General features: G+C 43.8%; 2 protein-coding genes across 10 annotated transcripts; both read left to right on the top strand.

The window, feature by feature from the left end:
- Positions 1-8,872: 8,872 nt before the first annotated feature.
- On the top strand, positions 8,873-10,929 carry LOC137817255 (uncharacterized). The gene is made up of 3 exons (XM_068620508.1): positions 8,873-9,111; positions 9,205-10,077; positions 10,836-10,929. The coding sequence occupies exons 1-3, from the start codon at positions 8,873-8,875 to the stop codon at positions 10,927-10,929; spliced, it is 1,206 nt and encodes a 401-aa protein (XP_068476609.1).
- Positions 10,930-20,181: 9,252 nt separating this feature from the next.
- Positions 20,182-24,594, top strand: LOC137817241 (uncharacterized). 9 transcript variants are annotated; one of them, XR_011081945.1, is made up of 12 exons: positions 20,182-20,358; positions 20,451-20,779; positions 20,876-20,950; positions 21,466-21,571; positions 21,654-21,772; positions 22,387-22,710; positions 23,191-23,311; positions 23,720-23,817; positions 23,910-23,983; positions 24,068-24,161; positions 24,245-24,276; positions 24,383-24,594. XR_011081945.1 is itself a non-coding variant. In XM_068620488.1 (12 exons), exons 2-5 carry the CDS (start codon positions 20,667-20,669, stop codon positions 21,734-21,736), a joined length of 399 nt encoding a protein of 132 aa, XP_068476589.1. In that variant the 5' UTR covers positions 20,182-20,358; positions 20,451-20,666; the 3' UTR covers positions 21,737-21,772; positions 22,387-22,714; positions 23,191-23,311; positions 23,720-23,817; positions 23,910-23,983; positions 24,068-24,161; positions 24,245-24,276; positions 24,383-24,594. The 9 variants fall into 9 exon arrangements, 8 of the variants coding, with proteins under 8 accessions (XP_068476589.1, XP_068476588.1, XP_068476591.1 ...); XM_068620488.1 differs by having other exon boundaries at positions 20,451-20,801; positions 22,387-22,714; XM_068620487.1 differs by having other exon boundaries at positions 20,451-20,801.
- The last annotated feature ends 2,917 nt before the right edge of the window (positions 24,595-27,511 follow it).

Here is a 27,511-nt window from a genome sequence, read left to right on the forward strand (position 1 = left end):
CTCTTTCCTAGTCATCAATGCATATCAGTGCAGAAAATAAACACATTTAATTGCGAATAAATAGATTTAATTTTTTACTGCTATGTACAATTGACACTTATAATACCCAATTCATTAAGCAGAAAATTAAACCTATCTTTAGCTAATGGTTTTGTAAACAAATCAGCAAGTTGTAAATCAGTACCAATGAACTTAATATCACATGTTCCATTAAATATGTGTTCCCTTAGAAAATGATGCCTAATTTCAATGTGTTTGGTTCTTGAATGCATGACAGGATTTTTGGTTAAGTTGATTGCACTTGTATTATCACACAGTAGAGGTATATGGTTAAGTAAGATACCAAAATCATTCAATTGTTGTCTTAGCCATATAGTTTGAGCACAGCAACTCCCTGCTGCAATGTATTCTGCTTCACCAGTGGAAAGAGCTACACAAGCCTGCTTTTGCATTGCCATGAGATCAAGCTTGATCCAAGCAAATGACAGGTTCCACTTGTGCTCTTCCTGTCAATTTTGCAACCTGCAAAATCTGAATCAGAATATCCAGTTAAGCTTAATGAAATATTACCTGGATACCACAAGCCAACTTCTTTAGTTCCTTGCAAATACTTCAAAATCCTTTTGACAGCATTGTAGTGTGATTCTTTAGGAGCAGATTGAAACCTTACACACATGCACACTGCAAACATTATATCTGGCCTGCTGGCAGTGAGATACAGTAGTGATCCTATGAGTCCTCTGTATTTGATTTCATCAACAGAAATTCCAGCTTCATCATGATCCAAATGACAGCTTGTTGAGAAGGGTGTGCTGATTGGTTTACACTTGTCCATTTCAAGTTTCTTCAGCAGATCCTTGCAATACTTAGCTTGACTTAGGAAAATGCCATCCTTGAGTTGTTTGACCTGCAAGCCTAGAAAATAGTTCAACTCACCCATCATTGACATTTCAAACTCACTCTTCATGACTTTCACGAAAGCTTCACACAATTCTCCATTGTTTGATCCAAAAATGATATCATCCACATATACTTGTACTAGAATTGAGTCATCTCCTTTCTTCTTAATGAACAAGGTCTTATCTGATGTGCCTCTGTCATAGCCTTGTGAGGTGAGAAAATCACTTAGCCTCTCATACCATTGCCTAGGAGCTTGCTTGAGTCCATAGAGAGCCTTTTGGAGTTTGAACACATATTTTGGATGTTGATGGTCTTCAAAACCTGGTGGTTGTGAGACAAATACCTCTTCATTTATATAGCCATTTAGAAAGGCACTCTTCACGTCCATTTGAAATAGCTTGAACCCTTTGATGCATGAAAAGGCAAGCAGCAGTCTAACAGCTTCTAACCGAGCCACTGGTGCATATGTCTCATCATAGTCTATTCCTTCTTCTTGATTGTACCCTTTAGTTACAAGCCTAGCCTTGTTTCTGGTGATCACTCCATGCTCATCCATCTTGTTTCTAAATACCCATTTTGTTCCAATTACATTCATCTCAGGTGTTCTAGGAACAAGAGTCCAGACCTCATTAAGAGCAAACTGATTTAGTTCCTCTTGCATAGCTAAAATCCAGTTGCTGTCCTTGAGAGCTTCATTCAAATTCTTGGGTTCAACTCGAGATACAAAGGTCATTGCTTCACAGAAATTGTTCAAGGATTTTCTAGTTGACACTCCTTTCTCAATGTTTCCAATGACATTATCAAGGGTTAAGTCTCTTGGGGTTTTCCACTCTTTTGGCAAACCTGCAGCTGCAGTAGATTCTTGTATAGCATGTGTATCAGCAGTATCAAAATGAATCGATTCATTTTGATTTAAAACAGATTTAAATTCATTACTGTCAGGTTCATCAGCAGTTTTAGATAGGCTATGATCAGTTTCATAAAAAACAACATGCATTGATTCTTCTACTATAAGCAGCCTTTTATTGAAGACTCTATATGCATGACCATTCAAAGCATAACCAATGTGCACACCTTCATCAGATTTAGCATCAAACTTACCAAGATTTTCTTTGCCATTATTCAATACAAAACATTTACACCCAAATACTCTAAGGTGACTCACACTAGGTTTTCTGCCCTTATACAATTCATATGGGGTTTTCTTAAGAATTGGTCTTATTAAGGTCCTATTTAAGACATAACCTGCAGTATAAACAGCATCAGCCCAAAAATACTCAGGAAGCTTAGATTCATTTAACATAGTTCTAGCAAGTTCCTCTAGTGATCTATTTTTCCTTTCAACTACACCATTTTGTTGGGGTGTCCTAGGGGCTGAAAAGGTGTGAGCTATCCCATGCTTCTCACAGAACCTCTCAAACTTAGCATTTTGAAACTCTCCCCCATGATCACTTCGAATTGATTTAATGCAGCAACCATTTTCATTTTGCAGAATTTTTGCTAATTTCTTAAAGGCAGTGTAAGCATCATGTTTATGTGCAAGAAATAAAGTCCATGTAAATCTAGAGTAATCATCCACAACAACTAAAGCATACAAATTTCCAGCCAAGCTAGCAACTCTAGATGGACCAAATAAGTCCATATGTAACACATCCAATGGATTTTTTGTAGAAACAATATCCTTTAACTTGAAAGAGGATTTGATTTGTTTACCTTTCACACAAGCATCACAAAGCCTGTTGTCCTAAAATTTAATGTTAGGTAAACCAGAAACTAAATCTTTAGATTTCAATTTATTCAAGTGATTTGTGTGTATGTGAGCTAACCTCCTGTGCCACAACCAAGACTCATCACTTCTGGACAGCAAACACTCATTTGAAGAGTTAGTTTCCATGATATTCAACAGATAAATGTTATTCACTCTCTTACCAGTAAACAGTACCTTACTAGATGAATTACTTGAGATTGTGCAGCCATTTGACTCAAAATTCACTTTGTATCCTTTGTCACAAAGCTGACTTATGCTTAGAAGACTATGCTTGAGTCCTTCTACATACAACACGTTCTCAATGGTTGTTGAGTTCCCTGTTCCAACAGTTCCTCTGCCCAAAATCCTCCCTCGGTTATTATCACCATAGGTTACATGTCCTTCTGCTTTGAGCTTTAAGCTGGTGAACTTTGTAAGATCTCCAGTCATATGCTTGGAACAGCCACTGTCCAAGTACCACTGGTTTTTCTTGCTTCCAATCTGCAAAACAGAATAAAAAATATACAAATGGTACCCTTTTCAGTATAGGGTCCAGCACAGATTAACACCTTCTCTTTGGCAGCCATTTAGCTAAGTTCTTAAGAACAAGATGCTTTCTAGCAATGCAATACCTAGATGTATGACCAGATTTCATGCAGTAAAAACAGGTTACATGAGATGCCTTTTTGCCACTGTTAAAAGCTGAAAAAACTGATTTTGCTGGAACAAAAAAACTTGAAAGCTTTTTGACATTGGTTGTATTTCCAGGGGTATAACCAAGTCCATTCTTATTGAAAACAGCATTCTGTGATCCAAGGAGAGACTCAAGGTTTTCTCTTCCCTTGGTGAAGTTGGAAAGGGTTTTCAGCAAATATTCCACTTGTTTTTCCAATCTTTTGCAATTTTCACAGTTTTTAATAGAGGCATGCAAGCAAGTCAGTTCAAGGCTTACCAAATCTGTTTTGGCCTTATGCAATTCTTCCTCAAGTGTTTTTACTTTAGGTGCAAGCACATTATTTACCTTTTGCAGCTTATTACATATTACAGCTAGCCTATTGGCTTCATCATGTGTTTCCTTGAAGGCAGCAAACAAATCATCATAGTTATCAGAATCAGCAGAAAAATTACTTACTGATTCAGAGCTTGACTCCTCATCCTTCATCATGAAGCACAAATTATTCTCCTCATCTTCTGTTGAAGAGCTGCTAGTTGAGGATACTTCATTTTCCTCCCATGAGATGTAGGCTCTTCTTCCTTTGTTCCTTTCAAATTTCTTGCTGACAGATTTGTCCCTTGTTTGATTGTCTGGACAATCTGTTTTGATATGCCCTGTTTTGCCACATCCAAAGCAAGTATATTTAGAGGAATTTGAATCATTGGGTTTAGGATACCTTCTTTTCTGCTGGTTCCTATTTTTGCTTTTCTTCCTCAGGAATTTGCTGAATCTTTTTGTAAGAAAGCTGATTGTGTCATCATCTTCAGCATCTTCTTTTTCCTCCTTGATCTCATCCAATTCAGTTGCTTTCAGTGCAAGACCTTTGGGTTTTCTCTCTGTTGTTTCCTTCTCTTTTAGTCTTTTGAGCTCTAGCTCATGCTCCATCAGCTTTCCAAACAATGCAGCAGTTCCCAACTTTGACAGATCACGGCTTTCAGAGATAGTTGTCACCTTTGGTTGCCAGCTTCTGTCGAGGCACTTCAATATCTTTATGTTGAGTTCCTCTCTGTCAAACTCTTTTCCCAAGCCAGTGAGGTGATTCACAATATGGGTGAATCTTTTCTGCACATCAGCAATGCTCTCCTCGGGTTGCATTCTGAACAGTTCATATTCCTGGATGAGAGCATGTTTCCTTGACCTCTTCACATCTTCAGTACCTTCATGAGTTACTTCTAAGACTTCCCACATCTCCTTAGCTGACTTACATTGAGATATCCTGAAGAACTCATCCATTGTCAATGCAGAGGTTATGATGTTCTTGGCCACAAGATCATGTTGAGCCTTCCTCCTTTCGGTCTCATTCCATTCTGATCTTGGCTTTTCCACTTGTTCATCCTTGACAACCTGCATTGGCACATAAGGTCCATTGACCACAGCTTCCCAAATTAATGCATCAATGGATTCCATGAAAATTCTCATCCTAACTTTCCAAAATGCATAATTCATTCCATTAAACATAGGTGGTCTATTAACAGCAGAACCTTCAGCAAAAAAGCACATTGAACTCAGACATTATTACAAACAAACTTGATTAAAATACAAGTCCTAGCTCTTGATACCAATTGTTGGGTTTAATAGTGCCAAAGTTCAAGAGGGGGGGTGAATTGACCTTTTAAAACTTTCTCGCAGAAACAATGTTTAACCCAGTTTTACAGAAAATAAATCGATTTATGTGAAAATGAATAGATTTATTTCAGCACTGTTTTTCTGTTTGAAACGCTTTTAATACAGCAAGGTTAATCACAAGACTATGCAGATAGTTTTTCCATATGTACACACTCAGATATCAGATTGAAAAACAGTGAAACACCAAAACAGCCAACTTCAGTTTCAAGCAAGTGATTAAGGTTCAATTGATAGCATGCTAGTTAATTGAGTGACCTTTGCAAACAAGCTGTTCCAGTGGCTTTTATCAGACTATGAGTGTTCTTCTTGATGTCAAGCAATTTTCCAGAAATTAAGAACAATGAATCACAGAACAGCAAGCTTCAACTTTAAGCAATTGTTTAAGGTTCAATTAATAGCATTGACAGTTTCTTGAGCAGCCTATCACAGTCAATCTGTTCCAATGGTTTTTAGCAGATTATATATGTTCTTATCAGATTCAAACACCTTTTTCAGAAATCAAGAACAGTATGCACAGTGCCCAGAAAGAACAGATTTATTTTCAATTGAACATATTTATTTCTTTGCTGCTTTATCAATTATGCAGAAACGAAATTGCAGAGAGTGAGAGAGAATGAACACAAGCAATTATACTGGTTCACTCAACTGAGCTACATCCAGTCTTCACCAACAACAGGTGGAAATCACTAACACACAGTACAACCAAGTACAATTCACACTGTTCTTGAAACCTACAAGAACTTAGGTACTCTTGCTGAAAAAACCTATTCCAGCATACACACACACCCACTCTTCAAGAACACCTATCAAGAAGAGTGTTCAACCAAACTATTACAAGAAAGAGATGTGAAACGACTACACCTGATTGAGGATACACAGATCTGCCTTAAACCAGTAGGCAAGATTGCTAGAACAGTAGCTGCACCTCACATCAAGCTTTTGGAACCAAACCAAGAACAAGCACTTTGTGATTTTTGAAATCTTTGAAGAACAAATGCTAATCCTTTGAAAACACTTAACTCTCTGCTGTCAAAACTTGTTTTTGCAAATGTATGAATTGTTATTAAACTCAGAAACAAGTTTGCATTTTATAGAAAGCCAGCTTATAACAGAATTTTGAAAAACAGTTAAAGCTGTTATAAAATGAACAGATTGAAAATAAAATGAACTGATTTATTTTCAAAAGCAGTTAGAGAATTTGTTAAGTGAGGAGACTTAGTCAACCATTCTGGTGTTGAGATAAAACTGAAAAATGTTTAAGCCTGACATGGCACCAGAGACAAAAAGAATCTATTCATTTACAGATGAACAGATTTATTTTTCAAAACGAAAACAGAGTAAGTTTAACAATTTAAAACTCAGTCGTTTTGAAAAGAAGAAGACTTAGTCAAAATACCTGATGCACAAAATCTAATTTTTACAAGACTTTAGCCAAGACATCAGTGAAAAAAATGAATCTGTTTATTTAGAAAAGAACAGATTTATTTTTATGCAGTAAACGTGTTTTTGTGTAAAACATGTGAAAAACAGTTTAAGAAAACTTATGCTTGTTCTTATCACATGGCCAGTGGTAATGAGGTGAGTTACTCAGCAAAAAGCCACTCTTAGACAACCTCTAAGCACTAACTAAGACATACTTAAAGCAAAGCAAAAATACACATGAAATGTACATAAAAGTCTTCATCAAACACTACATATAAGTCTTCATCAAACACAATCTTGAAGGGGCAGCAACCATCTTCAACACTAAGTTGTTCTTATAATTATACGACGGATCGATAGTTAGGGGACATTCTTAAGGATTTTATATGCGAGGAATCGATATAAATGATTTTTATACGGGCATCAATTTCAATCAAAGAACTTAATATTGACATGCTAATCAAAATACATGAGAGTGAGATAGATGAAACCTAATCCCTATTTTTCCAATTGAAACAACTAATTCTTTGTTTGTTTTCTTATTGATCATCGTCAACACAACCACTTTCAATACACTTTTAATTGTTTTGTTATATATTTAGCGATTATTGTACTTGATAATTCATTGTTCCTTGTGGGATCGACATCCGTCCTTAGGGACAATTATTACTTCTGACAAAGCGGTGCACTTGTCGTAAAAAGTCATCACATCCCCAACGTGGCTGACAGATTAAAGGCTCCACCAAAGACCGATAAGAGGTTAGGGCCTAGTAAGAACGCTTGGTGCGAATTCTACCAAGCCTTTGGCCACAACTTGCGCAACTGTCTGGCGTTTAGATGAACTAGTAAGGAGCGGTTTCTTGAAAGAATACTGATCCGGTCGGTCATCGGTGGTAGATGACGTCAGCAGAAGACAATCACGTGGACCACTCGTAGGGTGACACGTGGGCCAGTTGGCAGAGAGATCAGGGAGCAGATCATCCAAAGAAGTGATTGGTGGTCAGTAGTCAAGTGGCCACCGACAGACCAATTGGCAGAGAAGTCAGGGGCAGATCACCCAGAACGGTGATCGGTGGCCGGTAACCAAGCAGTCATCGATAGATCAGTTCCTGGATGAACACCTGGGGGCAGAACGCGAGAAGCAATAGAGCACCGATCAGTCATCGGATGCATGGTCATCGGGGTCTCGTGTCACACGCAGTTAAGTTGGGACTGAGATTCCCAGCAAGAGCGTTACGCACGGACCTCGCATGAACATGTCTCAGAGAATCGTGCATGAGAGTGGCCTGAGGGGGGCTAGTAAACCGGTCAGTGATTGGTGACTCCCTCAACCCATCACGTGCATGACATCGCGAAGGGGGAATCGTTCGCACAGAGAGCAATGCCTGGTGAGTGTGCTTAGACCAGCCACACCTGGCGTCCTCCTGAGAGTATGCGATTTACCCAGACGAAGGGAATGCGCTAAGTTACTCCGCCAGGGGATAACTTAGACACGCAGTGAGAAGCGCTAGAGCCTTCAAGTAATGACACGTGTGTGGTTAGTTGCATGCCTCCACGTGTCATCATCTAAGAGGGACGCGGTCCAGATAAAGGTGCAATCCGTGCCGCCGAAGGTACAGACAATTGTAGACACGCGCAGATACTCACGTTCTACTGATTTTGGTGGTACGTTGCCACAGAAAAGCACAACAGGGTCCTGACACATGCCAGAAAGGCATAACAGAATTCTGTTAGGCGCAGGTACAGAGGGAGGCATAAAAGAGGATCAGAGTGAGATTCAGGGGAGAGTTTTTTTACACGCTGTTTTTACACACATTGTTTTTCTAGTGATTCTGTAATCTGACTTGAGCGTCGGAGCGCCACCGGCCGCAGAGGTGCCACTGTGTACTTTTCAGGTTTTCAGAGAGGCTATCTGTGGAGCGGACTTGGAGGGCACGTGGTATCAAGCTGGTGAGGAAGATCGTGACGAGGCAACGCTCTTGCGCCGAGTCAACCGGCAGGATCATTTGGCGCCCACCGTGGGGCACGTATAAAACCTGATTCCCAACCATAGTTTGTGTTGGTGGTGCTTTGAGTGTTTTCTGTTCAGTTGCTCGCTATCTCAGTCGACTCCTGGAGTTTTCACCGCTTGTTTGGAGTTCTTTGAGCTGCTGTGTTTGCTGCGGAAGGATGAGGACAACGCGTTCCAGTTCAGTTGCACCATCAACCGACGAAGATGTTGTGTCCATGACGCAGGTGATGGACATGATGAGGACGCTGCAGGAGAACGTGGCCGCATCGCGTTCTGAGCAGGAAAGGATGCACAAGGCGTTGGTGGCCTCACAAGCAAGGAACGAAGAGCTCAACAGGATCAACGAAGAGCTGCGAAAAACCCTCAGGAGCGGGAGGAGCGTGCGACAAGGGACAAATCCGCACCCCCATCCCCACCGTGCAGTTTCCCTATGCCATTTTCCCAAGAGATCATGGACTCAGTTGTCCCGGCTAGCACTGTGGCAGTGAAAGCATCTTTCACTGGGGTGGAGGACCCTGAAGCCCATCTCACGGCGTTTCATACTCAGATGATGCTCTCGGGGGGCTCAGACGCGGTGTATTGTAAGGTGTTCATGAGCACCTTGAGCGGAACGGCGTTGGACTGGTTCGTCAGTATACCCACTGGTCATATCACCACGTTCCAACAATTTTCAAAGATGTTTGTTGAGCAGTACATAGTGAACAAGGCACCACCTCTGGTGTCTTATGACTTGTTTGATATAAGGCAGTACCAAGGGGAGTCCTTGAAGGATTTCCTGAACAGATTCGAGGCTCGGATAGTCCGTTTGCCAGGAAAGGACGAGGAAATGTTCGTGCACGCCTTCAAAAAGGGTGTATTGCCTGGGCCCTTTAGTGAGTCGCTCATCAGGAGCCACCCCGCCACGTTCGCCGAAATCCGGCGACGTGCTGTGGCTCACATCACTGCTGAGAGCGAGGTCACAGAGAAGAGAGGAAATGTGGCCCCAGCTAAACCGCGCACCCAAGCAAGGGTACGACCTCAGAGGGTAATGGAGGCGGCGGCGGGAAAGAGGGATCAAAGGGCGCGTCACCCTTACGACCCTAAGAAAAATAAGAGCAAGGGGCCAGGGCGCCCCAGGGAGAGTAATCGCCCAAGGGAGAGTAATCGCCCCAGGGAGGGTAATCGCCCCCTGAGGTATGAGTTTGTGATGGGTTTGGCTGATTTGATCGCCATCCCAAACATAGCTGCTAGGCTCAAAGTGCCTGAGAAAACGACGGAGAAGATTTTTGGGCCAAAGCCAGACGCCTGGTGCGAGTTCCACAAGAGCTTTGGCCACTCTATCAATTCGTGTTTGGCCCTGGGGCACCAGCTCGCCGAGCTGGTCAAATGTGGTTTCCTGAAGGATTACTTGCTAGAGAAGCAAGTGGACCAGGCATCAGGGTCTCAACCGGCGAGCAGCGGAGGGCAACAGCACAAGGTGCCTATCCACGGCGAGATCCACACCATAGCTGGCGGATTCTCCGGCGGAGGGTGCACAGCGTCGCAACGAAAGAGGTATGCGAGGTTGATAATGTCGGTTGAAGCCTTCGAGGATCACTCGCCCGACGTGGACATCACGTTCACCAAGGAGGACCGCAGGGATGTGGTGCCACATGACAACGACCCTATTGTGATCTCGTTGGTCACAGCGGGAAGGACCGTCCACCGGGTGCTGATCGACCAAGGAAGCTCAGCAGACGTGATGTTTTGGCCAACCTTTGAGAAGTTACAGCTGTCCCCTGATCAGCTAAGACCATATGGGGGCTGCTTGTACGGTTTCATCGGCGACCAAGTGGAAGTGAGGGGGTATATCGAGCTGAGGACGACCTTCACCGACGGCTTGGCCTCGCGAACGGAGAAGGTCAGGTACCTTGTTGTAAACGCCCCATCAGCATACAACATACTGCTGGGGAGGCCAACGCTCAACAGAACGGGAGCTATGCCTTCGACAAGGCACATGAAGGTCAAGTTGCCGTCTATGGAGGGTATGATCATCACTATTTGCTCCGACCAGAAGGAGGCAAAGAAGTGTTACGAAAACAGCCTCAAGAACAAGAGGTCTGTGTGCCACGTAACCACCACGCCTCCCCCTGGCGTGGAACCGGAACCCTGACGAGTTTCGGATGCGGCGTTAGAGGTGGTCACCGAGGACAATGTGCCGATGGGAAATGTAGAGGCGAGATCGGAGAGAAACTGCTCGGAGACCGCCAAAGAAACCGGAATCGCGAGGACGCTGATCACCAGCGAGGGGAAACCTCAGCCGGTAGAAGATTGGCTCGAGAAGGAGATCAGTGGTAAGGTGTTTAAGTTGGGAAGAACCCTGGATAGCAAGACGCAAGACCAGATCGCCGAAGTGATCAGTAGGCACTTGAATGCGTTTGCGTGGGCTGCTTCAGATATGCCAGGGATCGACCCCGATTTCTTGTGCCATCGTTTGGCAATGGACCCCCAAGTCAGGCCCATCCGCCAAAGAAGAAGAAAATTCAATGAGGAGAAGAGACAGGCGGTCAAGGAAGAGACACGGAAACTACTTGCGGCGGGCCACATCAGGGAAATCCAATATCCAGAATGGCTCGCTAACGTCGTCCTGGTCAAGAAGAGCAGCGGGAAATGGTGGATGTGCGTTGACTTTACAGACTTGAACAAGGCCTGCCCGAAGGACTCTTACCCCTTGCCAAGCATTGACGCCCTGGTAGACAGTGCATCAGGGTGCAAGCTGCTCAGTTTCCTGGATGCCTTCTCGGGGTACAACCAAATCAAAATGCACCCCATGGATGAAGAGAAGACCGCCTTCATGACGGAGAGGTCGTGTTATTGCTACAGGGTGATGCCCTTCGGGTTGAAAAATGCAGGGGCCACGTACCAAAGGCTGATGGACAAGGTGCTCGCGCCCATGCTCGGAAGGAATGTGCAGGCATACGTCGACGACATGGTCGTGACGTCCCTGGAAAAAGACAAGCACGTCGCAGACTTGGAAGAGTTGTTCACCACAATAGCCAGGTACAAGCTAAAACTGAATCCTGAAAAGTGTGTTTTTGGTGTAGAAGCAGGGAAATTTCTGGGGTTTCTTCTGTCAGAGAGGGGAATTGAGGCTAACCCTGAGAAGTGCGCCGCCATCTTGGCAATGACGAGTCCTGCCAATGTGAAGGAGGTGCAGCAACTCACGGGGCGGATGGTCGCCCTATCCCGATTCGTATCGGCAAGCGGAGAGAAGGGCCCCCCATACTTCCAATGTTTGAAGAGAAACAACAGATTTGTTTGGACAAAGGAGTGTGAGGAGGCCTTCGTAAAGCTCAAGGAATATTTGGCGAGCCCTCCAGTTCTGTGCAAGCCTCAAGACATAACACCCCTCAGGCTGTACTTTGCCATAACTGAGAGGGCGATCAGCGCAGTGCTAGTGCAGGATCAGGACCAGACCCAAAGGCCTATATATTTCGTTAGCAAGGTGCTGCAAGGCCCGGAGGTAAGGTACCAGGCCCTAGAAAAGGCGGCATTAGCGGTTGTATTCTCGGCGAGGAGATTGCGCCATTACTTCCAGAGCTTCAGGGTACTGGTGATGACTGATCTGCCGATCCAGAAGGTTCTCAAGAAGCCCGATGTGGCTGGAAGGATGGTAAAGTGGGCGGTCGAGCTTTCCGAGTTCGACATCAAGTATGAACCCCGGGGATCGATCAAAGGGCAAGTCTTCGCCGATTTCGTGGTCGAGTTGTCCTCCGAGGTGGCACAAAACTCCGAGGGTGACTTTCGCTGGGTACTCTCTGTTGATGGGTCGTCCAACTAGCTGGGCAGCGGGGCTGGGGTCATCTTGGAGGGGCCCAACGGAGTGTTGATAGAGCAATCATTGAGGTTCGCTTTCAAAGCAAGCAACAACCAGGCAGAGTATGAGGCTTTGATCGCTGGAATCTTGCTGGCTAAGGAAATGGGGGCGAGAGTGCTGATGGCCAAGAGCGACTCGCTGTTGGTCACGGGACAAGTAACTGGCGAGTTCCAAGCCAAGGACCTGCAGATGGCAGCCTACTTGGAGTACGTGCAGGAGCTGAGAAGATCTTTCGCTTCATTTGAGGTGGTGCACGTGCCAAGAGAACAGAATGCCCGAGCTGACTTGCTAGCCAAGCTCGCCAGTTCGGGCAAGGGGGGTAGGCAGAGGATTGTCATTCAAGAAACTTTGAAAGCGCCTCGAGCATTCGTGGCAGACCACCAAGTTCTCCATGTTTGCAGATCTATAGGAAGACCGGCGAGAAGTCATAGATCCCTAACGCAGGAAACTCTGAGGGCGCCGAGGGTCAGAGCGCGCCCAGTAGAAGAAGGGGCAAGATCGATGCAGATTTGCGCTGTCCACGAGCCAGACACGTGGATAACGCCTTACCAACGTTATTTAGCAGATGGTGTGCTTCCAATTGACTCAATCGAGGCCAGGAAGATAAAGAAGAGCTCCAGCAAGTTTACCCTCATTGACGGCGAGCTGTACAGGTTTGGATTCACGCACCCCCTTCTTGAATGCGTACACGGAGAGAAGTGCACGAGGATTATGGCTGAGCTCCATGAGGGAATTTGCGGGAGCCACATTGGAGGTCGATCGCTAGCGACAAGGACTATCCGTGCAGGCTATTACTGGCCCACGATGAGAGAAGATTGCAAGAGATACGCCCAGCGTTGCAAGCAATGCCAGCAGCACGCTGATTGGCACAAGGCACCCCCAGAAGAGCTGAAGTCGATTTACAGCCCCTGGCCGTTCCATACTTAGGGAATTGACATTCTGGGACCCTTCCCATTGGCAATCAGGCAGATGAAGTACTTGGTGGTGGCGATCGAATACTTCACCAAGTGGATCGAAGCGGAGCCGGTGGCCCAGATCACCGCAGACAAGATCGAGAGCTTTGTATGGAAGAACATAGTGTGTCGGTTTGGTGTGCCTAAACGCTTGGTGTCAGACAATGGGACGCAGTTTGCAAGCCACCTCTTGAAAAAGCTGTGCGAAGAGGTGGGGATACAACAGGTGTTTGCATCTGTCGAACACCCACAGACGAATGGCCAAGTGGAGTCTGCCAATCGGGTGTTGCTGAGAGGTTTAAAGAGAAGATTGGAGAAAGCTAAGGGATCGTGGGCTGAAGAGGTACCCCGCATAGTTTGGGCATACCATACAACTGAGCAGTCAGGAACCCACGAGACCCCCTTTAGTTTGGTTTATGGATGTGATGCGATGATTCTAGTCGAAATCTAGGAAAGCTCACCGAGATTCCAGAATTTCATGGCGGAAGACTCGAACAAAGAAAGAAGGATGAATCTGGATTTGCTGGATGAGGTCAGGGAGGAGGCGAGAGTGAAAGCCGAAGCGGTGAAGAGAAGAGTTGAGCGAAGGTACAACTCTAAGGTAACGTCAAGGCAGTTTAGAAGCGGCGATCTGGTGATGAGGAAGGCCCATCAGTATGAGATGCAGAACAAGTTATCGCCCAAGTGGACGGGACCGTTCAGAATAACCGAGGCGCTCGGGAATGGCGCCTACCGCTTGGAGACATTAGAAGGAGGGGCGATTCCCCGCACTTGGAACGCAACACATCTCAAGTCGTATTACAGTTAAAGCCTTGTAAGTAAAGACGAATAGGATGAGATTCGAATAGTTTCTGTTAAAACAATTTCAAGGGGGCACTCTTTTTTCCCTAAGGAGGGTTTTTAATGAGGCCACCCAATAAAGAAGAGTTTTTCAAAGTTTAAAGCTTCTAAGTTTGCACGCTTATTTCGGCGATCGGTGGCAATAGTAAAAGTTTTAAAGTCCCCATCGTTTTTCGGCGATCGGTGGCAATAGTAAAAGTTTTAAAGTCCCCATCGTTTTTCGGCGATCGGTGGCAATAGTTAAAGTTTTAAAGTCCCCATCGTTTTTCGGCGATCGGTGGCAATAGTAAAAGTTTTTAAGTCCCCATCGTTTTCGGCGATCGGGGGCAATAGTTAAAGTTTTAAAGTCCTTGTCGTTTTACGGCGATCGATGTCAGTAGTTAAAGTTTTAGAGACCTCATCGTCTTTTGGCGATCAGAGGTACCAGTAGTGCAAAAAGCCCTCAACGCTCTCGTGCATTTTGAGGCAAGAGAAGAAGTCCTCCTCGCCCTTGAGCGAGTTCAGGCGAGAAAAAGTCCTTAGTGCATCCGGGGGGAGGAGATGTATACCCTGGGCAAGTTGAGGCACCAGATAAAGTCTTTCTCGCCGTCGAGCGAGTTCAGGCGAGAAAAGGTCCTCAGTGCATCCAGGGGGAAGGAGATGTACACCCTGGGCAAGATGAGGCACCAGATAAAGTCCTTCTCGCCGTCGAGCGAGTTCAGGCAAGATAAAATCCTTCTCGCCTTGAACAGGTTCAGGAATGGCGTGAAGGGTGGAAGAAGATAAAGGATAACTGAGGTAGGTTCGAAGAGAACACCTCACTATCGAGATCATTGTTCTGAAACTCAGGGAGGTAGAGAAGGATCCGAAAGGCGCCTCTACCCCCAGATGAGGGAACAATGATCAAGTTATGCAAAGAAGAAAGATAACGTCGCCAAAACCCTGTGGCATGAAGGTTGAGACAGTGAAGGAGTTATGCGGCGAGTGCCAGATCAGAAGAGTTCCGGGCGATGACAGAAGTAGGGGGCACTACGCTTGGCAGATCAGGTAAACTGTATTTTGATACTAGTTTGAGTCAAAACCTGCTGCCTAGTAAGTGATTTTATGTTAAGGTTTGTTGCCTTGAGTTCACAAGTTTTATTGAACGTCATCGCCGAAGAGTTGATAGTTGCTCAAATTTACTTTGAGTTAACAAGTTTGCCAAGTTTGTTATAAGGTTAAACAACTTGCTCGAGTTAAAAGCGGTGCACGGAGGGTCAAGTTCAAGTATTGCTGAGTTCACACGGTTGAGCAAGTTTCGCCAAACAAGGTGCCACCTCTGACGATCTGTGCCCTCTACGCACTTAGCACTAGAGCGACAGACAAGCGAAGTGAAGTACAAAGAACGATGTCTGATCAGTTTTGCCTTGTCGGAGGAAACTTTTCCAAACAAGTTCCTACACAGCAAGCTAGCAGACAGGCTACGCCTTGTCAGTCATCCAGTACAAAGCAGTGCACAAGAGCTGTTAAGGACGAAGCTAAGGGAGTTGTTAGTCGTGATCAAAGTAGAGGCCAAGATCAAAGAAGGCAGATCGCGCTAAGCCTAGGTTGGTTAACATTTAGTCGTGTGCAAAGAGAAAGACAAAGTTTAAGAAAATGCGGAGAAAAAGACATGCGTCTGAAACTAGTATATATTAAGCGAAAAAGTTTGTACAAGTTCAAGCACAACGAATTGTGCAGAAGTGTAAAATTACAAAGAAAAAAAAAGAGAGAAAGAGCTCAAGGAGGAGGGGTGAGCTTTCCATCTACCACTTCGTGATAAATGCTGAACTGCGAGAGGTCCAAATCTGGGAGAACGCATCGGATCTGCTCGAGTGCCAGCTCGAATCCGTCAGTAAGGGCGTCAGCACCCACATTCATAAGGTCGGCGTTCTCAGCCTCTAATTTTTGCTTTGAGGCCTCCGCAGCATTTTTCTCGGTGGTAAGGGCAGCAAGGGAAGAGGCAGCTTTTTCCAATTGGCCCCTTGCTTCAGATAGCTGGCCCACCACCTCCTCAAGTTTCTTCTCCCCAGTAGCGGCCGCTTCCCTGGTGGACTCGAGCTCCCCCACTAGTTGTGAGTTCAGTTGGCGTAGGGAGGAGGTCTCGTCCCGCAATTGCGCCACCTCGCAGTCCAGGGAGTTGACAGCTTGCCCCATCAAGATCTCAGTCTTGATGGTCTCTTGGACTTGCGCGAAGTGCTCACCCCTGGATTTTTCCACCATACCCCTCAGCAGGGCTACGGACTCTTGGGCAGCTTCGAAGTCACTCTGCAGTGACCACTTGTCGTGCTCAAGCTCCTTTACCCTCTTCTCCAGGGCTATTTGCTTGCGGTGCTGGGTGGAAAACTCCAAGGAAAGCACAATCTGCTTCGCCAGGTGCATGTCCACCTCGTCCCCATTCCACTCAACAAGCTCCCGGCTGCGAAGGAGCTGTCGGACCAAGGCTATGACTCGGCTGAAGTTTTCGTTGCTGGCTCCAGAGCCGCTTGGTCGCGAGCTGCCCCCACCTTCGGCGGTAGCAGCGGAGGTTGGCGGTGGCGGTGGTGATGCAAGGGGCCCTGGGAGACCCCCCGAGGGAGCAGAATCACCCCCAGCAGGTGAGGTAGATTGGCCAAGAACTTGGCCTGCTGGGGGAGGTGATGGAAGTGGAAGTGGAGTTGGAGAGGGCAGTCGGGGAGTTGGAGAGGACAGTCGGGGAGTTGGAGAGGACAGTCGGGGGGTTGGAGAGGGCAGTTGTTGAGCAGAGGGAGGCAAGGCTGAACCTTCCTCTATCTCCACCACCTCGACTTCCCCAGGTTGAAGAGATGAAGCCCCCCCAACCGCTGGAAGTTTCCTCTTGCGGTGTATGAGAGGAGAGCCAGAGCTCTCCTCTTCGGTTGAGGGAGCAGGGGCAGCAGCAGCAGATGAAGGAAAGGCCTTCACCAGCTTCCTTCTTTTCCTCCCTGGTTCGGGGCCTTCAGCTGGCGCGACCGAGAGAGGAGGGGCTGCAATAGGATCGGTGGTGGAAGAGGAGGAGCCAGTCCCTTTGGCCCCCCGGAGTTTGGCGAGCTCCAGCAAAGCTTTCCTCCTGTCCTTCCCTGACATTGTATCTACATCGAAGGGAAAAAGAAGAGTTAGATAGCTTAGTTACGCAAGTAAGTCAAAATGTATGCAAGCATGCATGAGAATATGCAAGTATCCTAAGAGGTGAAAAAGAAGAGCTACCTATATATTTTTTCAGAGCCAACACATCAAACTCATGTTTGATGAGGAGTGCAGAGTTGTACTTGGCCCCCAGGAACAGCCCACATAGCTCGCGCTCATAAGGGGCCATGGTTTCGAGATCCCGGGGTTTCTTGAACTCAACCACGGGAACCCAGTAGAGGGGGTACCCCTCGAGCAATGTTGGACTTTGTGGGGTGGCAGATATCATGTAGAACCTGCCTTTCCAGTCTTTGAAGGATTGTTGATACAGGCCTAAGAGCACCCGTTCAGCAACCCCATTCAGACTCACCCAAGACCTGTCCCCAGGGTTCTTCGCCTCGAAGAAGTAGAGGAACACGTCCACGGAGGCGGTATGCCCGAAGTAATTGCCGAGAATTTCAAATGCCCGGATGAAAGCCCAAGCATTTGGATGGAGTTGGCAGGGTGCGACGTTCAGCTCCATCATCAACTCCTTCTCGAAAAAGGTGAAGGGCAGGCGTAGCTTCAACCTTTTGAAGAAGGCAGAGTAGATGAAGACGAAGGGCACCCCATTGGTGGCCCTATCGTCCGCACAGATGGGCATCCCTCGAGGAGGAATGCAGACGCGAATGTTGAAGTCGTTCTCCCGATCGATGGCGCAAGAGGGCTCATCCGGGTCGCTGCTCAGGAGGGACTTTAGGTGCCCTTGCGGCAGCAAGGTAGAGGTTTCAGCGAGCAACGCCAGGGGAGCCCAGTTATAGACCCTGGCGTTGTCGTGGTAGGAGGTTGCAACGGGTGGTGGTGAAGCTGGAGCACTTGCGGAAGGCTGTGCACCAGAAGACGAGGCGATGGTTCGAGCGGTCTGTTTCAAGCGAGTCATTGATAGATAGCTGCAGTGGGGGAAAAGCGAAAAGTCAGAATGAATGGAAGGAGAGGGAATGATGAATGGTTCAGTGAAAAACAAAGGAAGGAAAGGAGAGAAAGGTCCAGGTGGAAAGAGGAAGAGGGAGAAGCAGAGAGCAGAGTGAAGAAGTGCGAAAACCCTAGCCTGGGTCGAGAAGAGGAAAAACGGAGAAGATGGATGCATGATGATGAAAGGGACGAATGCAATCGATGAAAAGAACCTAAATGGACCAAGAAAGAAGAAAAACCATACCTTTGAATGATCGCGAAGGTTCTGAAGATGGAAAGCTGGGAGAAAGATGGAAGCGCAAAAGGGAATTCACAGAGAGTCTGGGAGTTGATTGAAGAAGATGAAGAAACAGTAAAGGTGCGCGCCTATTTGAAAAGAAGAGAAGCGCTAGCGACACTCCACGCTGACCGTTGATGCACCCACGTGTCGCGAGATTAAGGGAGGTAGTCGTAACGTTAAAGGGCAGCACGTGAGGTAGCACGTGACGTGGGCCCACTTGCCACGTGGACCAAGGTCGCAACCACTTAGTCTTTTCACTGAGAACGAGTTCACAGCTCGAGACTGAGGGGCTTGTGATCCGGTCGGTCATCGGTGGTAGATGACGTCAGCAGAAGACAATCACGTGGACCACTCGTAGGGTGACACGTGGGCCAGTTGGCAGAGAGATCAGGGAGCAGATCATCCAAAGAAGTGATCGGTGGTCAGTAGTCAAGTGGGCACCGACAGACCAGTTGGCAGAGAAGTCAGGGGCAGATCACCCAGAACGGTGATCGGTGGCCGGTAACCAAGCAGTCATCGATAGATCAGTTCCCGGATGAACACCTGGGGGCAGAACGCGAGAAGCAATAGAGCACCGATCAGTCATAGGATGCATGGTCATCGGGGGCTCGTGTCACACGCAGTTAAGCTGGGACTGAGATTCCCAGCAAGAGCGTTACGCACGGACCTCGCATGAACATGTCTCAGAGAATCGTGCATGAGAATGGCCTGAGGGGGGCTAGTAAACCGGTCAGTGATTGGTGACTCCCTCAACCCATCACGTGCATGACATCACGAAGGGGGAATCGTTCGCACAGAGAGCAATGCCTGGTGAGTGTGCTTAGACCAGCCACACCTGGCGTCCTCCTGAGAGTATGCGATTTACCCAGACGAAGGGAATGCGCTAAGTTACTCCGCCAGGGGATAACTTAGACACGCAGTGAGAAACGCTAGAGCCTTCAAGTAATGACACGTGTGTGGTTAGTTGCATGCCTCCACGTGTCATCATCTAAGAGGGACGCGGTCCAGACAAAGGTGCACTCCGTGCCGCCAAAGGTACAGACAATTGCAGACACGCGCAAATACTCACGTTCTACTGATTCTGGTGGTACGTTGCCACAGAAAAGCACAACAGGGTCCTGACACATGCCAGAAAGGCATAACAGAATTCTGTTAGGCGCAGGTACAGAGGGAGGCATAAAAGAGGATCAGAGTGAGATTCAGGGGAGAGTTTTTTTACACATTGTTTTTCTAGTGATTCTGTAATCTGACTTGAGCGTTAGAGCGCCACCGGCCGCAGAGGCGCCACTGTGTACTTTTCAGGTTTTCAGAGAGGCTATCTGTGGAGCGGACTTGGAGGGCACGTGGTGTCAAACTGGTGAGGAAGATCGTGACGAGGCAACGCTCTTGCGCCGAGTCAACCGGCAGGATCAAATACCTACAAGATCTGCAGAGGGCCTTGACGACAGCGGCCCCAACAGGAGATCAAGGGCACGAGGTACCCGTTCATGGAGAGATCAACACCATCCACTACAAAAAAAATGTGTAAAAAATGGTGGTTTTAATATGGTGATTATTAATAACCGCCACAAATTTCAGCATAATACGTCATTTCATTAACTGCCACAATTAGCTTTCAAATTATGTCATTTTTAACTGTCATAATTTTCTTTCAGAGAAAACTTTTTATTCCTTTATTCTTATATTTACATTTTTAACTTGATTTAAAAATCCTTCAGATTTTCACTTGAAAATTAATTTTCTTTTTGAAAACTTAAGAAAATAATTTTTTTTTTAATTTCAGTTTGGAAAAACCCTAACTCCTAACACTCATCACTCTCGTCCCTCTCTCTGCCTCAGATGAACCCTAACCCTAACGCTCTCACGAACCCGCGCTCTTCGCCTCAACATGAACCTAGCGCTCTTCGCCTCAACACGAACCCTAGCACTCTCTGCCTCTACACGGAACCGATTTGAAGGTAATTAACCTGCTGTGCATTCCTTATACTTATGGTAGTTTGTCATTGTTAAATCTAGTTTTTCATATGCTGCTTTGTCCTTTACATTTTAGGTTTTATGCAATGAACCCTAACACTCTCTTCCTCCACACGAACCCGCGCTCTCTGCCTCCACACGAACCCGCGCTCTCTGCTTTTTATGTGTTAGGGAGACTTCTCGTTTGACGCGTTGTTCGGGAACCTCGTGGGCGAGCTTCTTCCGTCCTTCAAATTGGAGGAAGCGGAAGCGGACGACGGCGAGCCGAACGGGCATATCCGAGTGCCGTCCGATGCAGCCAAGTACTCCTCGCAGGCAGTTGCGAGTCCGTTGTTCCCCGGGGTTGAGAAGCTCTTGTCGTTGTTCAAGGATTCTTGCAAGGAGCTGCTTGAGCTTCGGAAAGAGGTTTTCCTTCCTCTACCGATTGGTAATTTTAAATTTTTTTGGGAATTTAATTTGTTTAAGGTCTTGATTTTATTGTTGTTGTGTTTTGGTTGGAAGATTGATGGGAGACTCTACAATCTTAAGAAAGATGTCTCAGTTCAAGACTCTAAGCATCGAAAGACACTTTCTGAGGTGAGTCTCGAATCTACTTGGTTTGTGTTATGCTAAAATTTGCAATTGTTCTTGCTGAGCATTTGGATCAATGGGTGTGAGGTTGTTGTAGGTTAATTGGTCTTCTAGAGTTTGAGCCTTAGGTATATTTTGGTTGCAGAGGAAGAACTTTATCGTTCACTGTAGTCATATTAAACATGGTCTCAAACCAAAATAAATTGCAATATAGTAATTATTTCTTTTAAAAATTACATTTGTTAGTTCTAAGCTCCTTCTTTTGTGCTTTATTATTTTGCTTTTTTCATAATGAAGATCTTTTATACCTTACTATCTAACTAGGTCAGAATAATAATGAGCTTTATTATTATGTTTTATGTTTTATTGGTAGATCAATTCCTCCTTTGTCTTTGAAATATAATCCCAGCGAGAAACAACTAGTCAAACAATTGAGTTGATAAAAGTATTTCAGTTTATTCGTGTGGTTTTTACCATTATTCATGTTAGGAAAGTTTACCAATGGTTGGTTATTTCTGCAGTATTTAATGGAGTTCAATAGCAACCTATGTGATTTGATGGAGCTTTCACCTCTTTTTTCTTATGATAGCCGTGTTGCTGAGGCTGCTTCGGTTGCCCAGAAATTACGTAAGAATTGATATGCCTTTTAATTTATATAATGCTTTAACCTAATTATGTCAACACTATGCTAATATTGTTTATTTTCAAGGTCATTTGCTGAAGAAGATATTGGAAGACATGGAATACCTGTTCCATCAGCTATGGGAAATGCAACTGCTAGCAGAGGCTTAGAAGTTGCAGTTGCTAATTTGCAGGAATACTGCAATGGTAAATATTTTTTTTTTTTATGAAAAACAGGACATGTTTATTCAATAACTTACATTGAAATAACTTTAATTTATTCAATACATTTGGACTAACTTCTTTTCTTTTTTTGAAGTCTCGATTTTGTTTCAAAGTAAATGAAGATTTGGCTAAAAGAGATGTTATTTGTTGTGAGCATCGGTGAAGCTTGTGTTTCCTGGAATCCTTTATTTTATATGCATATTCTTGTTGATTTTATGGCTATTAAGAGTCATACTTTTTGTTTTAGAAAATTCTTAATGTTTATATCTAACTTGATTGTGGAAATAAATCAATGGTAAATATATCAGGATAACTAGATATTTTAGAGACTAGTTTGCTAGAGATATCTTTTTAAGTTCAACCTTTTTCCCTCTGTAGGTTTTCTTTCATTGGCTAGAATTTTTTTTTTCTGTTGGTTTTGTTTTTTGGTTTTTAGTTTCAATCCCTTGGATTATAAATTATTGATGTCTGTATAGCTAGGTAAAGCATGAAATAAACAACCGTTCAACTCTCATAATTGCTTAGCTGCTCCTTTTCTCTTTACTTTGTTGATCTTATTATCTGCTCCATCCCCTATGCACTTGTTCCTTTTGCAGCTAATTGATGAAACAGTAGGAGAAGTAAAGGTTGAGCTGATATGAAGTTAGTTGCTGAGATTTGGAGCCATGATTTTGGGAAAATACAATGCATCAAAGGAAGGCAAAGGCAGAGATGGCCAAACATTCAGATGCCTTTATCACCTTACCAAGTTAGCATGAATTGATATTGCAATTTTTTTAAGGCAAAGATATTTTAAATTCCTTATTTAGTTAAATCCTTCATTTCTTCTTTGTATGGATATTTTTTGTGGGCACATGTGTATGATGTAATATACCTCATGCAAATGGAGTTGCTAGTATGGAATTGGAAAGTGGGGGAAGGCAGGTTAATCTAAACTCCAGAGCTTTTCGTTTTATTATAGTTATTATTATTAGTTTTGATTATTTATTCACACTTTTTTTATCTTTTGCTGTAACAACTAGTTGTGACTTAATGGGGTTGTGACTTCATATAATGGTTTAAATATTATTATAATCTTTCAAAACATCATTACTATAAAAAGTAATAACTTGCCATAAATAATACAATTTATAATTTATAATAGTAACTTAATAATAATTTAAAATTTAGAGTAAGTTACGACAATATTTACTTTTGGCGTAATATTTTTCTCAGACAACAAAATAATGCCATAAAAGATATAATGTATGTGAGATAATTAAGGAAATTTGTTAGTAGGTAATAAAAGGACATAGGTGTCATGAAAAATTTGGAAAAACATATATATATATATATATATATATAAAAGAGAAAAACCTCTTAAGTTTCAAGTTAATTAATAGGTGAAGACCCTTTTGCAGAAAATGACTGTGGTGGAGGATAAAATGGATGACCCAGAGACGAGTTTCCCATAGGAATGCGTGTTATTGCTTTTGATGATGAATCAACATGTCTCATGATTCTGGAGACTATGCTGCGAAGGTGCGAATATCAAGGCGATCTTGTTTAGATTTTCTTTATATTTTTTCATTGCATCATTAATTGTATGTGAATTCTACTCTACTTCTTTTTCCGTACATTGTTATTTATTCGATTTATAAAAGAATTTGTTTTGTAAACATTAATTTTTTCAAAATTGAGTTTCTTTGTTTGATTTGTTTGGGTTTTCATTTGACAGATCTTATCAAGATATGCCTTAAGACTTCCAATGATTTTATAAATTAGTCAATTAATGTTATTCAGAAGGGTGAAATGGTTTAATATTTTTCTTAGCATCAATGTGAGAACTTAATGTTGTTAATGCTAAATTGTTCATCTTTTCTTTGTTCTAACCCCATGCATGTGCATCCCTTGAACCCAACTATCAACCTCCTATGACATTTGTTGTAGTTCAAAAGCGTCATCACCCAAGACTCTTTGCTAGCAACCATCATGACAAGAGTTCTGTTGACAAGAGTGTGTTGACAAGAGTGGCAACATATTGCCTGGTATTTACTTTAGTTCACTATTTGGTGCCATATCCTTTAAAGAAACTTGTTTAACTATGGTGGTAAATAATTTTACTTATAAAATATTGCAGACACAATTGTTGATTTTAAAATCTGCCATCCAACAGAGTTTGACTTTTATCTTCATAGCCATGCTAGAATACAGGTGAGATCTTTTACTCTTTTTGCTCATAACTTGTAATTTTATGTTAAATTACATCCTCACTGATGTAAACCATGTGTTACACAGGGTACAAGCCGTCCTGCTCACTATCACGTGTTGTGGGTGAAAACAATTTTACTGCAAATGCTTTGCAAACTCTTACTAACAACCTTTGCTACACGTAAGTTCGTTTGCGTTGCTTTTCAAATTCCCGTGTTCCCATTTTTAGACAGGATACTAAATTTGATGTTTTTGTTTTGTTAGATACGCTGGATGCACTCGATTTGTTTCCATTGGTGAGTTCCCCTTCTTATGTCTTGTTTAATGGACTCTTAATGTTACTTTTACATATATTCATTACTGTAATATTCAAATTCATTTACTTAAAATTATTTATTTCAGGTATCAGACACTAGAAGTGGTGTTCCATCACCTAATCAAATAATAGAATCAAGTGGTGGAAGCAAAAAAGATTAAGAATATGTATTTTAATTTTAAACTTGATTAGGGATGTATGAACTTTTGAACAATTATGTGTGTAATTTTAAACTTGATTAGGGATGTATGAACTTTTTATGTGTTTTAATTTTCATTTACATATAAACTTTTGAACATTATTATGTGTGCTTTAATATTCAATGAAATAAATGGATGATTATAACTTTATACATTATTTTATTTTATTATGAAAAAGTGGTGGTTAATTTTTATAATTGTATGAAACAGATTATAAATGTAGTTAAATTTTATAATTGTATAAAACAGATTATAAAAAGATTAAAAAAATGGTGGTTAAATTTTATAATTGTATAAAACAGATTATAAAAAAGATTATAAAAAGTGGTGGTTAAATTTTATTTATTCAGAATTAAAATTACGTCAGTTAAAAACGTCACTACTTACTTATATTATAGCGCCAGAATCTTCTTCAATGAATGTAAATTGCGACAGTTATAACTGACACTACTTACATATAAAAACCGCCACTATTTACACTATGTTTAAAGTGGCGGGTGTTGCGGCGGGTAGAGTAAAACCGCCACATTAAACTTTGTGGCGGCCAGTTCTATGGCGGTTGGGAAAACCGCCACAAGCGTATATTGTGGCGGTTATAAACGCCAGTTTATACGAAAATAACCGCCACAATATACACTTTTTTTTTGTAGTGATCGCCGAGGGATTCTCAGGAGGAGGGTGTACCGCCTCCCAACGTAAGAAATACATCAAGGGAGTTGATGGAAGAGTGCCTTCATTCTTTGGAGAAGTGTTGGTGAAGTTTGTAAAAGCTCAATGGATGTGCACGGATAAGGCTCTCCTAGGAGATGATGGTTGCCTCGGAGGTGAAGGTTAGGTATGAAGTGTGAGTGGTGAGGCCATCTCACTTTGGTAGAATGAAAGTTTTGAAGATCAATTGTCTATCCTAGAGAGGTAGGAGACATGTAGTGAGACTGGCACAAAATTGGCAGCAATTCACTATTAGATTAATCTTGCAAATACATGAGGTAGGCTCCTCCTTTAGAGCACAGGAGGACCGGATTTGGCCAAAACAAATGGAGGGAAATTTGCAAGCTAAAGGTTTGAATCTTGGTTATGGAAGAGGCCCCAGAACCAATCCATTGAAAGGCCACCAAAATGTCAAATTGAGGCAACCACTAGAGTTATGGTCAAAGAGGGCTCAAGAGGACGCATTCTACATGTCATAAACTCTAGTGTAGAATAGTTTTTACATTTTTGTCAAAAGTAGCATAGTTTAATTCTTTTGTATTTTTGTTGAAACATGCAAAGTGGTACCTAAAATGCTAACCTAAGTTTAATTAGATTTTCCTACTCCTAATTAAACTTAGGTCCAGCCCACATTTAGCCTAAGTGGAGCGTAAGGTTCTAGAACTCCTAGCACATGGAAGAATTCTAGAACCTACCTCACATGTGCTGAATTTAGGAGCCACCTTCCGATGTGCCAACATTTGAATTTCCCTCCAATTCTCTTTTCATATTCAGCCCACTCTTGCTATATATAGAGGATCTTGGGTCATGTAAATGCAAGATTAATACATGAGTGAATTGCTGCAAAAATTGTGCCAATATCACTCTTTGCCCAAAACCTCCTAGGTTAGGCTCTTAATCTTCCTAAACTGTCACCTTCCAAGTAGAGTTGGCCTCACCACTCTCAAATCCTACCTCTCATGCACCTTCAAGGTCACCACCACTCTTAGGAGGACCTTGTTCCATCTCCAATCCTTGAAGCATCCGCAAATCATCTACAAAACCGAAAGAAGGAAGACACAAATCCATCATTTGGTATCATGAGCTATGGTTCTTCAAGAGCTAAGTGTGCCTTCATCTTTTCATTTTAATTTTTTTGTTTGATTCTGGATTCCTTGTTGTTCATCACTTCCATATTGTCTTGCTGTTTTTTAATTTTCGTTTTGAATTGGTGTGCTCTTTGGAAATTTCAATCGGTGCATCTTGTTCAATTATTCTTGAGCAATCCTTGTGCAATTTTGTGTAGAATTCCATATAGTTTGTGTTGTTGTTCTATTTTTGGTTTATTTGAGTCTTTTTTGCAATTTTAATCGGTTCTGATCCTGCCGATAACTCGAACGTGGAGGAATCGCTTTGTAGCACTCTCTGTCCCACCTACGCGACTGTGTTCTCTGCAAAATCACCCTCAGAACCTTCTCTTGGATCTCCAAACGTGACCTGCAAAACACACAGACGACACCTCTAGCGGCCGTTTGCACTCCGACGATCAAGTTAGACCACAGAACCACCAAATGAGAAAAACTAGTAGTGTGTGTGAAAAACTCTTGCTCTCTTTTTTCTCGTATCCCCCTCAATCTCTCCCTGATTCTATTTTATCTCTCTCTCTCTGTTTCTGGGCCTAACAGAATTCTGTTATGCTTTTCTGGCATGTGTCAGAACCCTGTTATGCTTTTCTGAGACAATGTACCTCCAGAATCAGTAGAGTGTGGGTGTCTGTGCGTGTCCGCGCGTCTCTGCGCTTGGCTGCGCTTGTCTGTACCTTTAGCGGTACGGAGTGCACCTTTGTCTGGACCGCGCCCTTCTCAGATGATGACACGTGGAGGCATGCGACTCACATCTGACCCTACACGTGTAACTACTTGAAGGGCTCTAGCACTTCTCTTTGTGTACTAAGTTATTCCCTTGCGGAGTAACTTAGCATATTTCTTCCATCTGGGCAAATCGCATGCTCTCAAGAGAACGCCAGGTGTGGCTGGTCTAGGCACACTCACCAAGCGTTGCTCTCTGCGTAGACGGCTTACCCTTCACGCACGTAATGGGTTGAGGGAGTCACCAATCACTGATCGGTTTACTAGCTCCCTCAGGCCACTCTCGTGCGCGATTCCCTGAGATGTGCTCATGCGAGGTCCATGTGTAACGCTCTCGCTGGGAACCTCAGTCCCAGTTTAACTGCGTGTAACACGAGACCCCGATGACCATGCACACCGATGACTGATCGGTGCTCTATTGCTTCTCGCGTTCTGCCCCCAGGCGTTCGTATGGGAACTG

This window comes from Phaseolus vulgaris, unplaced genomic scaffold, assembly GCF_000499845.2.
Source record: "Phaseolus vulgaris cultivar G19833 unplaced genomic scaffold, P. vulgaris v2.0 scaffold_23, whole genome shotgun sequence".
Taxonomy (NCBI): domain Eukaryota; kingdom Viridiplantae; phylum Streptophyta; class Magnoliopsida; order Fabales; family Fabaceae; genus Phaseolus; species Phaseolus vulgaris.

Bases quoted from the DNA above. Each gene is read 5' to 3' on its own strand.
- LOC137817255 (XM_068620508.1), top strand. From the start codon at position 8,873: ATGGACTCAGTTGTCCCGGCTAGCACTGTGGCAGTGAAAGCATCTTTC. The intron at 9,112-9,204 runs GTACATAGTGAA...TTTCCTGAACAG, and splicing joins TCAAAGATGTTTGTTGAGCA to ATTCGAGGCTCGGATAGTCC. The intron at 10,078-10,835 runs GTTGGTCACAGC...GGGCTGCTTCAG, and splicing joins AACGACCCTATTGTGATCTC to ATATGCCAGGGATCGACCCC.
- LOC137817241 (XM_068620488.1), top strand. From the start codon at position 20,667: ATGCAGCCAAGTACTCCTCGCAGGCAGTTGCGAGTCCGTTGTTCCCCG. The intron at 20,802-20,875 runs GTAATTTTAAAT...TTTGGTTGGAAG, and splicing joins TTTCCTTCCTCTACCGATTG to ATTGATGGGAGACTCTACAA. The intron at 21,572-21,653 runs GTAAGAATTGAT...TTTATTTTCAAG, and splicing joins TTCGGTTGCCCAGAAATTAC to GTCATTTGCTGAAGAAGATA.